The 12,926-nt window shown below is 49.4% G+C and overlaps 1 protein-coding gene across 3 annotated transcripts in view; it reads right to left on the bottom strand.

The window, feature by feature from the left end:
* Positions 1-1,448: 1,448 nt before the first annotated feature.
* The window catches only part of TRIM16 (tripartite motif containing 16), a 41,730-nt gene continuing 30,252 nt past the window's right edge, over positions 1,449-12,926 (bottom strand). For all 3 annotated transcript variants that reach the window (XM_019413385.2, XM_019413386.2, XM_019413384.2), the window contains 4 exons: positions 10,955-11,188; positions 7,869-8,034; positions 7,303-7,398; positions 1,449-5,416 (listed from right to left, as the gene is read on the bottom strand). In XM_019413385.2, the coding sequence (XP_019268930.2) occupies positions 4,833-5,416; positions 7,303-7,398; positions 7,869-8,034; positions 10,955-11,188 (1,080 nt within the window). In that variant the 3' untranslated portion in view covers positions 1,449-4,832. The remainder of the gene's footprint in view (positions 5,417-7,302; positions 7,399-7,868; positions 8,035-10,954; positions 11,189-12,926) is intronic.

Genomic DNA, 12,926 nt, shown 5'->3' with positions numbered 1-12,926 from the left:
ACACAGGGTCTCCTGCCTGGCTCAGTCAGTGGAACACGTGACTCTTGATCTCGCGGTCTGTGAGTTCGAGCCCCACGTGGGGCTCTGTGCTGACAGCTCAGAGCCTGGAGCCTGCTTTGGATTTTGTGTCCCCCTCTCTCTCTGCCCCTGCCCTGCTCATGCTCTGTCTCTCGCTCTCTCAGAAATGAATAAACATTAAAAAAAATAATTAATAAATAAATTTTTTAAAAGGGTAAAAGTAAAGACAAATCCTCAATTCTTTCCAGTTATTACTGTGTGTCCTTGACCAAGTTACATGGCCTCTCTGAGCCACCCGTGTTTTCCTCTTCATTCCATAAAATAGGGGACATATTATCTATCTCACAGGGCTGCAAAGATTAAATAAGAAATGGTATTCAAAGATAGTACTTGAGGGGAGTCTGGGTGGCTCAGTCAGTTAGGTGTCTGGCTCTCGATAATGGCTCAGGTCATGATCTCACGGTCTGTGAGTTCAAGCCCCATGTCGGGCTCTGTGCTGACAGCTCAGAGCCTGGAGCCTGCTTCAGATTCTGTGTCTCCCTCTCTCTCTGCCCCTCCCTGCTTGCTCTCTGTCTCTCTCTCAAAAATAATAAACATTAAAAAAAATTTTTTTTTAAATATCACTGCCTAAATACTACTGGAGCATGCTGTGGGAAAATAAAATTTAACTTCAAAATCAAGCTTGAAACTGATTGAATGAAAGATGGGGCAAACCACAGAGAGGAGGGCCTTGAAGGTATGGCTGGAATGGGAGAAAGGATGACAAGGGTTTTTATGGAAACTTCTGGCAAGCACATTATAATTTAAAGAGGCCGAGAACACGGGGTTGCTATAACTCAAAGCACCTGAGATAGGTTAAGGGGTTCACTACAGTCTGACTGTAGCACCTTTAGTAGGGGCTTTGGGAAATTATTTTTTTATAAACACTTTTTTCCCCAAGGAAATAGAGTCACAACATTAATTAACTTAGGGGAAAAGATTTTTAACCTCAAATGCCTGATCACTGCTATGCTGACCCTGAGTCCTTGTTGGATTACCTGTCTGCCCTCTTCTTTTCCAGAACCTGGTGGCCTCCCTTCGGGGAGACCGTGGATTTTCTCAGCAAGACCACAGACAAACCAGAAATAAAGATAAAGACTAAGCATGTCCCAGCACAGACTGGCCGGCCGGTCATTCTACCTGAGCCATACACAGTGTCCCCTGCATGTGGATATCAGCTACACACGATATGGTGACCCTCCTGCCCCACCACCACCATGACGCGTCGTGGGTGTGGAGGGAGGGGAGTCCTGCTCAAATCGGATGGACCTAGGAGAAGCAGGAAATGTGCAGGCTACTATTTCTTCCACTTCTGTCTTTGGCTAATGGGGCTGGAGTGGTGACCCCCGAAATGGGGACAGTTGGTTGTAGAGACGGGGACAAATCCAATAGATGGTCAGTCAACAACACAATTCAAAACTCAAGATGGCCTGAGAAAACATCACATTAGAAGCAGTACATCAGGCAAGGAAATGAGGGAGGAAATACTGCCTTGTCTCTTATTGTCTTGAATCGTGGATTACTGTTCAGCTCTTCAGATTCACTTTTCACTTCAATTTTTTTTTAAGTTTTTTTTATTTTATTTTGTGAGAGACAGAGACAGGGCGAGTAGGGAGGGGGCAGAGAGAGAGGGAGACAGAGAGGGAGACAGAGCTGTCAGTGCAGAGCCTGACGTGGGGCTCGAACTCACAAAACCGTGAGATCATGACCTGAGCTGAAACCAAGAGTTGGAGGCTTAACCAGGTGCCCGTTCACTTCAATGTTAAATCAACTTCTGTGATCCAAGGGTACAGCTGGTTATCTTCTGTGTCACTATATCTTAGTGCCCAGCCCAGCAGCTTGCATGTTATAAATATATAACATATATTTCAATATAAATGTTGAATCAATTTGATTTGAGGACGGTCATTCCAAAAACATGCTGAACATGTTAAAGAAAGAAGGGTTCCACGAATGGGCCCAAATTTGTATCTTATCATTTCATCATGGATCTTGGGAGGATGTGGGAATTGACTCAGATTCCGTAACATTCCTGGAAAAGAATGCCATGGGCACTTGAACCTCAAAAAGTTGAGACAAGAATAAATTACGTAGAGGCTAAAATTGCATTCTGACCCTACGCTCACAAAAATGGTTTAGTAATGGAACAAAACAATCACGCACCAAAAGGAGCTCCTGATGAGTTCAGATTGTGTTTCCAAGTGCATCTACACAATGGAAGAGGAAATAAATGTAGGTAAATACGGAAGAGTGCCCCACACTCACACGGCTTTGGGGAAATGACGGAATATAAAATAGGCCCTGTTTTTGTTTTTGTTTTTTTAATTTGTTTGTTTTAGGCAATTTCAGTTTGGGGACCAAGAGTAAGAAAAAAGATATACCCATCAGTTGAGGCAATGACAGAAAGAAAGTAGGTATTTCTAACACTCAGTTTTGCTTTGATCTTTTTTTTTTTTTTTTTTGAGGGGGGGGAGCAGAGGAAGGGCAGAAGGAGAAGGAAAGAGAGAACACTTAAGCAGTTTCCACACCCAGCGAGGAGCCAGAAGCAGGGCTTGATCTCACAACCCTGAGATCATGACCTGAGCCAAAATCAAGAGTCAGACGCTCAACTGACGGGAGCCACCCAGATGCCCCTGTTTTGATCTTTCATATCAAGAGGGGAGGTGTTGACACTGAAACTGAACGGACAAAGAGAGCTGGCTGGGAAATGAAGTTCGAGTCACAAAGGGTTCCTTTATAACAGCTCAAGCATTCTGACTTAAACGAATTACATCTCATGACCCTGACCCAGTTTACCGATGTGACCAAAAGCCAGGCGGTAACCTTCAAGACATTAAGAAAAGTGTAGAGGATGGGGACACGTAAAAGTGTCTTAATTTTTAAAGAGAAAAATAAGGTGGATTCTGGAAACAACACACTCATCCACTTGGATGTGAACTCACGGCAGAATCCTAAAGTGGTTTAATGAAGGAGTCGGTGAGCATTTAGAAAATAAAGCAGCCAATACCAACAAACCTCAGTGGTTCGGTAAAAACTGGCCAGGCGGATCTCGTTTTCTCTTTCGAGAGCATTGTGAGGCAGGTGAGCAAGGAAATGCAGACATGTCTTGATTTTTGCCATTGGGACAGTCCTTCCGGGTGTCTGGTGGACAAAGGACTAAAAGTGGGCTTTAAAAGTTGGCTACAGCTGTATACAGTTCTCCCAAAACATAACTTATTGAATAACTAAACCCAAAAGGTATTGACCAGGGGCTGTGAGATTCCGTATTTCAGCCTTACCCTAATCAATATGGATCCACAAGATTAAGACTTCAGAAGAAAAGTTCACCAATTCCATGGGTGACACCAGGCTCGGAAGGAGTGCCAGCCTATGGGACGCAGAATCGTAAATCAAAGGTATCTCTGGAAGCAGCAATGATGCAACAATACTTTAAATTCAAATAAAAAATGAACTCAATAAATTCCAATTTTACAAAATTTCGAAAATTCTCGAAAATTCTAATCCTCCACTGTATAGATCCTTGGATACAAACATAGGACGGGGTCTCTGGAAACAAGTCAAGGGACCATCAGACTGTCAAAGAGGACGATAACTTGCCTTGACACAGGTCACAGGAAAAGACCCAGAAGTTATGAAGGAAAAGTGGGAAACGTAGGGTGAAAACAAACTTCCTTGGAGGACGTGCGTGAGAACTGCCTTCATACAGTTGAAGGTCTGTCCTCTGAATGAGAAATCAGACAAGTCCACATAGTCAAGGGGAGACCCCTCCTCGGAGGTCACAGGGACTAGGACTTGGACTCCATTAAAACATTTCTTCTGGGAGCACCTGGGTGGCTCAGTCGGTGAAGCGTCTGACTTGGGCTCAGGATGTGATCTCGAAGTTCATGAGTTCCAGCCCCGCCCCGCATCGGGCTCTGTGCTGATGGCTCGGAGCCTGGAGCTGCTTCGGATTCTGTGTCTCCCTCTCTCTCTCTGCCCCTCCCCCACTCGCACTCTATCTCTCTCTCTCTCTCTCAAAAATAAATATTTAAAAAAAACTTTTTAAAGACATTTCTTCTAATCTTCACTATCCAAAACTACGATGAGCTGCTGTGGGAGGTAGTGAGGTCACTGCCACTACGCAGCTGAGTGGCCCAGCCAGACGGAGTGGATGCTAAGACACCGAAGGTTCGAGACACTCGGTGTCCATGCCGTGGAGTTCATCATGTGGCTTATTCCCTTACCCACGATACCCACGATCTAATGAGGAGGGCAGCGCGGGGGACTGGTTAAAATCTCAGCACCGACCTGCCCAGGTTCGAGTCCCGGCTCTGCCACTTGCTCACCATGTGATCACAATGACTTTGAGCAAGTTAACTGACCACCACCCCCCCACCCCCACCCGAACCACAGTTTCCCCATCTGCAAAAGAGGAGGATATGAGCTGCCGTGAAGGTTAAGTGAGTTCATAACGGCCACACGGTACCCAGAAGTGCAACACAGAGCTTGCGATCTATTCTGATTACTCTGCAATCTTTTGGAATCACTCTGAAGGTTCCCGGCTACTGAATCTAGGCACCTGAGCAGACAGAAGAATATCACTAGAAGGTGAGAAAGAGGAGGCAGGTGCTTAGGGATTACTACAAACAGAGAGAACAGCACAGCAGGGAGCAGGAGGGAGAAGCCAGAGACCTTTCTCCTCTGGTGGAGATTTCCATCCCCGGGCCACCCTTAAGACGCAAGCCGCTGTCCCGTCTTTTGTGGTCAGTGAGAGTCTGAGGGACGGAGGCTGGAGTCTAGGGAGCAGCCTGCACTGAAGTTGGCATTGGCTTCTCGGGCTCCTCTCCCAGATCCATGATCCGGATGGAGTTTTCCTTCTTGGAAAGCCAGAAGGCGGGGTAGACCGGCTCCGAAAACTTGCACTCAAACTTGTGAACCAGAGTCATGGCGTCAGACTCCACGCCGTAGAAGGACAGGATCCCTCCCGGAAAGTCGACGTAGATCCCCAGCCTCCGGAAAGGTCTGGCTTTGAGCGGGGTCTCCGTGTCACTGTGCCAGGCTGTGAACTCCTTCCCATTCCAGTGGAGGCTCCAGGAGAAGTCGTTCCCAGAAATGCAACCGTTGCGCTCATCCCCCTTCCGGTCGATGCCTCCGCAGGTGAGGCCAACATAGGTGCCCGCCCCGGAGGTCTCTACCTCAAAATAGTACCTGTGCAGGTACAGGCTCTGCTGCGACAGCACCTGCCGCCAGTGCACGAACCTGCTGGGGAGGTCCGGGTAGGGATGCTCCCAGGGCGTGGTGTTGGTGACCTTGCGATTGTCCTCCTGCAGCCGGAGATACCTGTGTGCCGTGTCCGGGTCAAATGAGATGTCACATGCATCTGAGGAGATACAGAAGGGCAGGAACTGACGGCGGATTCGGTCGGAACACTTCAAACCCAGCCAGCCTCCCAAGCAGGAGAAAACACCTCTCTCTGCCTCTCTGTTTACTGGGGCGACTGTCCAGCACCCCACCCCACCCCCCCGACCCCCAGGAAAGAGGTGGGCGAAAACCAAAACAGAAAGAACTCAAATCACTCCACTTCCTTCCTTTCTGAAGTTCAAATCGCCGGGCATTTGCTGTATTATTTGCTGAGCTGAATCAAGACACAAAATCCACGGATTCATTCACTGTCTCGCCCATTCATTCATTCGTTCATTCATCCAACAAATACGTATCGAAGGCCACACTCTTCTTCCCGGTGTGGGCCAGGGCTGGTGGAAATACGCATTCACCCACCCACACGCGATTCTTTCGTTATGTACTTATTTGTTTATTTATTTTTAGATGTGCATTTATTTATTTTGAGAGAGAGAGAGAGCGAGCAGGGGAGGGGCAGAGAGTGAGGGAGACAGAAGCCCAACCAGGCCCTGCGCTGTCAGCACAGAGCCTGACGTGGGGTTCGAGCCCACGAACCGTGAGATCATGACCGGGGCCAAAATCAGGCGTCAGATGCTTAACCCACTGAGCCACCCAGGTGCCCCTTTTCATTTTTTTTTTTTTTAATTGACCAATATTTAGCCTGGTGATTGCTCAAACATTCCCTCAAACACATCCTCTCGCCAACCCCGGAGACTAAAGATAATAATGGCACCTCCAGGCGCCCAGTTGCTCAAGTCACGCTCAAGTTATTTTTGAAATGTCTCTGCCCCCATCCTCACCCCCCACCTGACTCCTCCCTCCTCTCCACCCGCCCCCACCCACAGGCAGCATCAAGCCCTGTAGATCCCACTTCTGTCCAGCCCGCCGCTTCACCCCCGATCTAGTCCAGAACAGGCTCTTTGCCGGCCCCTCGGCCGTGACCCCCTTCCGGCCCTTCTCCACAACAGAGCCACAGGGTATGTTTCAGGGTACAGGCTAAGGTAAATCATGTCACCCCAGCTTAAAGACCTTTGATGGGGCCCTCTGCCCACAGAATAAAGCAGTGATCTCCCTCACCCCCGCCTGCACAGCCACGCATGACTGGCCCTGGCCTGTGTCTCCAGCCGCATCTCCTGCCCTCTGCCCCTTGACTGCCACACTCCAAGCCACCCTGACCTCAGAAGCACGCAACACTGAGCCCTTTAGCACAGACCATTTCCATCCGAGACATGATCATCGCCGACCCTGAGCCTAGGTCATTCCTACCGATCCTTTCAAATGGTAGCTAACGGTGCATGTCCTCAAAGAGGCCCTCTGTGACCATAATCTGGGGCAGATGACTCCCCATCACTTTCTCTCGGAGCACTCTGGCCATTTAAACTTCATGATGCTCAACAAAATGTGTATAATCCATTTATTTGTGTGTTTGTTTCGTGCCCGTCTTCCTTCTAGTCTATAAACTCCACATGTCACATGGGACTCTATCTTGGGCTCTTATATTTTCCAAGTGAATTAGCATATTCAAGTCTATTTAAATTCCAGGGACGCCTGGGTGGTTCAGTCGGTTAAGCACCCGACTCCTGATTTCCACTCAGATCATGATCTCATGGTTTCGGGGGATGGAGCCCCGCGTCGGGCTCTGTGCCGACAGCTCGGAGGCTGGCGCCTGCTTCGGATGCTGTGTCTCCCTCGCTCTCTGCCCCTCCCCCCCTTGTGTGCGTGCTCTCGCTCTCTCTCTCAAAAATAAACATTAAAAGATTCTTTAAAAATTTTTAAAAGAACAAAAGAGACAGACGGGGTTCGTGCTTCACCAGAGCATTACGCTGACGTCGATGAGCGGGGAAGAGGAAGCTGTTCACAACTTACACTGGAGGAACTGGTGCCGGGTGCTGGGCTCGGGTTTCGAGGTCCAGTGCTTGCGCTGGACCACGGCAGACACTTGAGTTCTGATATCATATTCCTCTAGAAAAATCAGAGGGTTATGAATGCACACCAGCCCAGGTGGTCAGGAGAACCTAAGAAGCAGGACTTCCCAGCCACTCTTCCCCGGGCTCCCTGGGGGAAGGACTGGACTCCAGTCATGTCAGAGAGAACTCTGCCCGACGGGCCACATTTCTCTCATGGGTGAAGCATCATACGCTGGAGAAAGATCCCAGACTGGCTTGGATTCCACTTAAAAGTACAGGCATTCACAACCTCAAAAACGCAAGCCAACTGCACGATGTAACTAACTCGACGTCTCCGGGCCTCAATCACAAGATAAAATCATCAAAGTAAGCGTCCATTAGCGACGTGGCCCGGCCAAAGGACGGCTTTGAAAATGAGACATCCCCCCTGGTTTCCCCCGCTCTCCCCTGGCTGTCCCTCACCTTCCCCACCAACCGCTCTGAGAAACACTCATGCCACAGCCCACAGCCCGGACAGCTTCTCACCTTCCTTGGAGAAATCCTGGAGCTGGACCTTGTAGTTCTGTAGCAACTGGATTAAGTGACCAGTGGAGTCTGTGATGACCTTGCGGATGCCCGAGAGCTTATCCTTGAGTCCTATGTAAACACTCGGGAAGGGACCGTCCTCAGTGTTCTTAAACTTGCAGTACTCCTGCAGGTGAAGAAAACATGGCAGGACGTGCCTTGATCTCTGCATTTCTTACACTGCTCTCATCACACCACTGGCTGCATCTGTAAAATGGGTTGATGGTAAGGTGCCCTTCAGAGAGCAAGTCTATGTAACATATCTAGCTCAGGACCTACCAACACAGAAGGTGTTTCTTTTTTAAACTGGGGAAGTGGGCTTTTAAAAATCAAGAGACACCGGGGCGCCTGGCTGGCTCTCTTGGTGGAGCATGAGACTCTTGGTCTCGGGGTTGTAGGTTTAGAGCCCTATGCGGGCTGTGGAGGTTACTTAAAAATAAAACTTTCAGGGGCGCCTGGGTGGCTCAGTCGATTAAGTGTCCGACTCCGGCTCAGGTCGTGATCTCGCGGTCTGTGAGTTCGAGCCCCGCGTCGGGCTCTGTGCTGACGGCTCAGAGCCTGGAGCCTGCTTCTGATTCTGTGTCTCCCTCTCTCTCTGACCCTCCCCCCATTCATGTTCTGTCTCTCTCTGTCTCAAAAATAAATAAACATTAAAAAAAATTTTTTTTAATAAAACCTTTAAAAAAAAAAAGAATAGGGGCGCCTGGGGGACTCAGTCAGTTAAGCATCTGACTTCAGCTCAGGTCGTGATCTCACAGTTCATGAGTTTGAGCCCCGCATCGGGCTCTGTGCTGACAGCCTGGAGCCTGCTTGGGACTCTGTCTCTCCCTCCCTCTGCCCCTCCCCTGCTTGTGCTCTCTCTCTCTCAAAATAAATAACTTAAAAAAAAATTTTTTTTTACAAGTTACACATTTTAACACTGTATGTGGAGTTTAGCACCATACATGAGAAAAGTGGTATTTTAAATCAATGGGGGCAAAAATGGGTTATTCAACACATGCTGTCGTTTCAAACGGGTCGCAATTTGGAGAAGAAGAAGTTGCCTTTCTACATAAATAACTTACACGCAAATATATTTCATGCATCTTAAAGTTTTTAAGTTAAAGTCCTCCAAGGAGGAAAGAAAAAAGAAAAATGATGTCCTCTCTGGGGAAACTCGTGACGTGAGAAGCCAAACATTCATTCCTATTTTCTTTGTTTTGATATTGGAAAGCAAAGGAACTGACAAAGACATTCTGTTAGTATTTTTGTCTTTCTCTACCTGCTTTTCTTTCTCATTAAAGGGCTAACTATGGTTGTCTTTGGGTGGTGGGAGCCTGGGTGATTGTTTCCTTTCATATTTTCCAAGAGGTTTTTTTTTCCCACAACAAACATTTATATTTGTCGTAACTGGAGGGGAATTTTTTTCAAAAGTGCAATCAGTGGGGCGCCTGGGTGGCTCAGTCAGTTGAGCATCTGACTTCGGCTCAGGTTGTGATCTCGCGGTCCGTGAGTTCGAGCCCCGCATCCGGCTCTGTGCTAACAGCTCAGAGCCTGGAACCTGCTTTGGATTCTGTCTCTCTCTCTGTCCCTCCCCTTCTTATGCTCTCTCTCTCTCTCTCTCAAAAATAAGTAAACAGTAAAAAATTTTAAAGAAAAATTATTTGGGGGCCCCTGGCTGGCTCTGTGGGTAGAGCATTTGACTCTTGATCTCGGGGTGGTGAGTTCGAGCCCCACATTGGCCATAGCGTTTACTGAAGAAAAACAAATCAAAAAAAAATTTTTTTTCAGTTATTTTTAGGGATATTAGACTAGAAGGAGCCTCGAAAGTTATTGACTCTGAGCTGATTATCTGGTAAATGAGGAATTTGAGACCCAGAAAAGTTAACTGACTTGGTTATACACTGCCCGCCTATCTAGTGACAGATCTGGGAGGATGGAATTTACACCCAGTCCCTGCAAGATGACATGTCCTCAGGTCTGGCCCTAATGGCATGTGGCTTAGCGAATACTGCGTGGCCCCGTGATGAAAGTCTCGTCTCCTCTGCCTGCCCGGCTTTCCTCAATCAACCAGCACACGCAGCCCCTCTCTGAAAGGCAAGAGGTCCCCAGCCTCACCCCTGCCGGGCATACTGATACCAGCTCACTCCTCTCTCATCTGAAATTCTCCACTGGTGGTGTTGGTGACTTCACGTAGAAGAACAAAGTTCTCTCGCAGTCAGATGCCTGCCTGGCCCCGTGAGCCTCGTTTCCATCACTATGTGCCCAGCAACCCAGGCCCCTCCTTGTGAAAGCACCTAATTCCCCACATCAGTGGTGCTTTCTTTTTTATTTTTTTAACTTTTTTTAATGTTTATTTATTTCTGAGACAGAGAGAGAGAGAGACAGAGCATGAGCGGGGGAGGGGTAGAGAGCGAGGGAGACACAGAATCAGAGGCAGGCTTCAGACTCCGAGCTGTCGGCACACAGCCCGACGCGGGGCCTGAACCCACAAACCGTGAGATCGTGACCTGAGCCCAAGTCGGTCGCTCAACCGACTAAGCCACCCGGGCGCCCCGGTGGTGCTTTGTCAAACCTCCCTGCCTGACCACAGGCTGTTCTGTCCCTTTGGACATGACTTCTCTTCCATGACCCAGTTCCAGTCTCCTACTCTGGGGAGTCTTCCTTTCCGCTCCTGTATTCCCGTTCTCTGCTAACACCTACTTCTCTCCGGTCCCACAGCGCCCCGTGCACCCCATTTATCGGAGAGCAGTTCTAGGGGCTCCCGGGTGTCTCGGTCGGTCGAGCACCAGACCCTTGGTTTAGGCTCAGGTCACGATCTCGCGCTTCGGGAGCTCCAGCCCCGCGTCAGGCTCCGCGCCTCCAGCACGGAACCTGCTTGGGATTCTCTCTCTCCCCCTCTCTGCCCCTCCTGCTCTCTCTCCTCTCTCTCGCTCTCAAAATAAAGAAATAAGTTTAAAAAAGAGCAGTTCTGGTCCCGCATTCCCCACACCTGGCACAGACCCAGCAGAGCGAGGGTGCTCCCTGGCACCAGGGATGGGCGCCTCGGGCCCCGCCCCCGCCCGCACCTCCAGGAAGAGGACGGTGTTACTGATGGAGGCGATGCTCTCCAGCTCCTGCCTCCTCCTCTCCATCTGTGCGCTCCTGTGCTCCAGATGCGTCCGGATGCCGCTGGCCTGGCTCAGCGCTGCTTGTTCCTTCTCCTCCAAGAAGAGCATCACGTCGGTCTGGGCCTTCCTCACGGCAGCAAGCAGCTCCCCAAACTGCTCCTCGGCCACCGCCTTCACCTCCGACACTGACACCTGGTGAGGGAGGGGGCGGTGAAGAAGACGTTAGCAAGGCTTCGACTTTATCGAAGCTCCACACACAGAACCGTAAAGCCGAGCAACCCGCCACCTGGGGAGCAATTTTCTATAACAAAAGGCGGCCTCTGGGGCGCCTGGGTGGCTCAGTCGGTTAAGCGTCTGACTTTGGCTCAGGTCGTGATCTCGCGGTTCGTGGGTTCCAGCCCCGCGTCGGGCTCTGTGCTGACAGCTCAGAGCCCGGAGCCTGCTTCAGATTCTGTCTCTGTCTCTCTCTCTCTCTCTCTGCCCTTTCCCTGCTCGTGCTCTGTCTCTTTCTCTATGTCAAAAATGAATAAACATTTAAAAAAAATTTTTTTAAGCAGCCTTGGGGCCCCTGGGTGTCTCAGTCGGTTAAGTATCTGACTTCAGGTCGAGTTGTGATTTTGCGGTTCATGGGTTCGAGCCCCGTGTCGGGCTCTGTGCTGACAGCTCAGAGCCTCCTGGAGCCTGCTTCAGATTCTGTGTCTCCCTCTCTCTCTGCCCCTTCCCCGCCCGCATTCTGTCTCTCTCCTTCTCAGACATAAATAAACATTAAAATAATTTTGTTAATAAAAAATAAAAAAAATTAAAAAGGCAGCCTTTTATTCTCATATGAATCCTAGGTTCCTGGAAAAAAAAAAAAGGATTTACTGTTCAGGGTGCAGGTACTTATGCACCATCATCTCTCTTACATTTGATGATCTCTGAGACCCGCCCCCGTCCCCCCCAAGCCCCCAGCTCTGACAGTCTGGGGTTACTGTTCAAGTTTCTGAAACTGATTTTCCTACCAGGGCAATGCATGCATACTTGAGAATTACATTTCTGGTGGCAAACTACTAGGTTGGCTTCTTTGTACAAGTCAGTAGCGTGAATTCGCTTTCTCAGGATTTCATTACGTCGGGTTAAACCGCCCGCTGAGCCCGTCAGAACCAAGAGCACATCCATCTAAGCTTGTGGTGTCTCCTCCAAGCACAAAATGTTTAGGGGGTTAGGCACCTGAGCACAGCAGGATGAGCATACGTGTGTAGAACGGAATGTCACGTCTGAATAAAATACAGACCAAAGCCCCTGTGATGAACAGGAAGGGTTTGCACGTATTGTGTGTGTTTGCACGTGCCCTCTATCCTTTCAGAGGAGGAACAGCCTTTATAAAATGCCTTCAGTCAATATTGTGTTTCTAACCTCAATCCAAGTGTAAATTGTTCCTCGGCACCAGTGCTGACAGCCCCCTCTGATGCTGTCCCATTTCATCTCATTGCACAAACATGATCACCTTACTAAACTTCATCTAGCGGTCTTGGACACACTTTCCTTTGCTCCTATTCCCTTGACCTCACTCCACAGCCCAGAGCTCGTTCTCTGCCTGCCTGAGTCTCCCCCATTGTCCCCACCCACACCGATCCCATCTGAGAGCAATCTGACCAACCCCTCCAGGTGCTCTCTTCTGTTTCTCCTCCTGAGAGCGAGAGTAAGGATGCTCCCTGGGCATCCACGGGGAGCCAAAACAGGTGCCTCAGCACTCAGTCCCCTGGCAGGGAAGATGGTGGGAGGGGAGGAGGAGAATAAGGGGGGGACTGGTAAGGAAAGGACTCCAAAAGGATGACGCCCTTGGCCCAGGGCATGTGGAAGCCTTAGGTTTGGAGGGAGATGGGGAGAAATGATGACACCAGGTAACAGGACCTCTGCTTGGACAGAGACCCTGCTTGGCCAAGACTCA

This window comes from Panthera pardus, unplaced genomic scaffold, assembly GCF_024362965.1.
Source record: "Panthera pardus isolate Hobbes unplaced genomic scaffold, ASM2436296v1 HiC_scaffold_3, whole genome shotgun sequence".
NCBI lineage: Eukaryota > Metazoa > Chordata > Mammalia > Carnivora > Felidae > Panthera > Panthera pardus.
The sequence above is the reverse complement of the archived record's forward strand: the minus strand, read 5'-3'. Positions and strand labels throughout refer to the sequence as shown.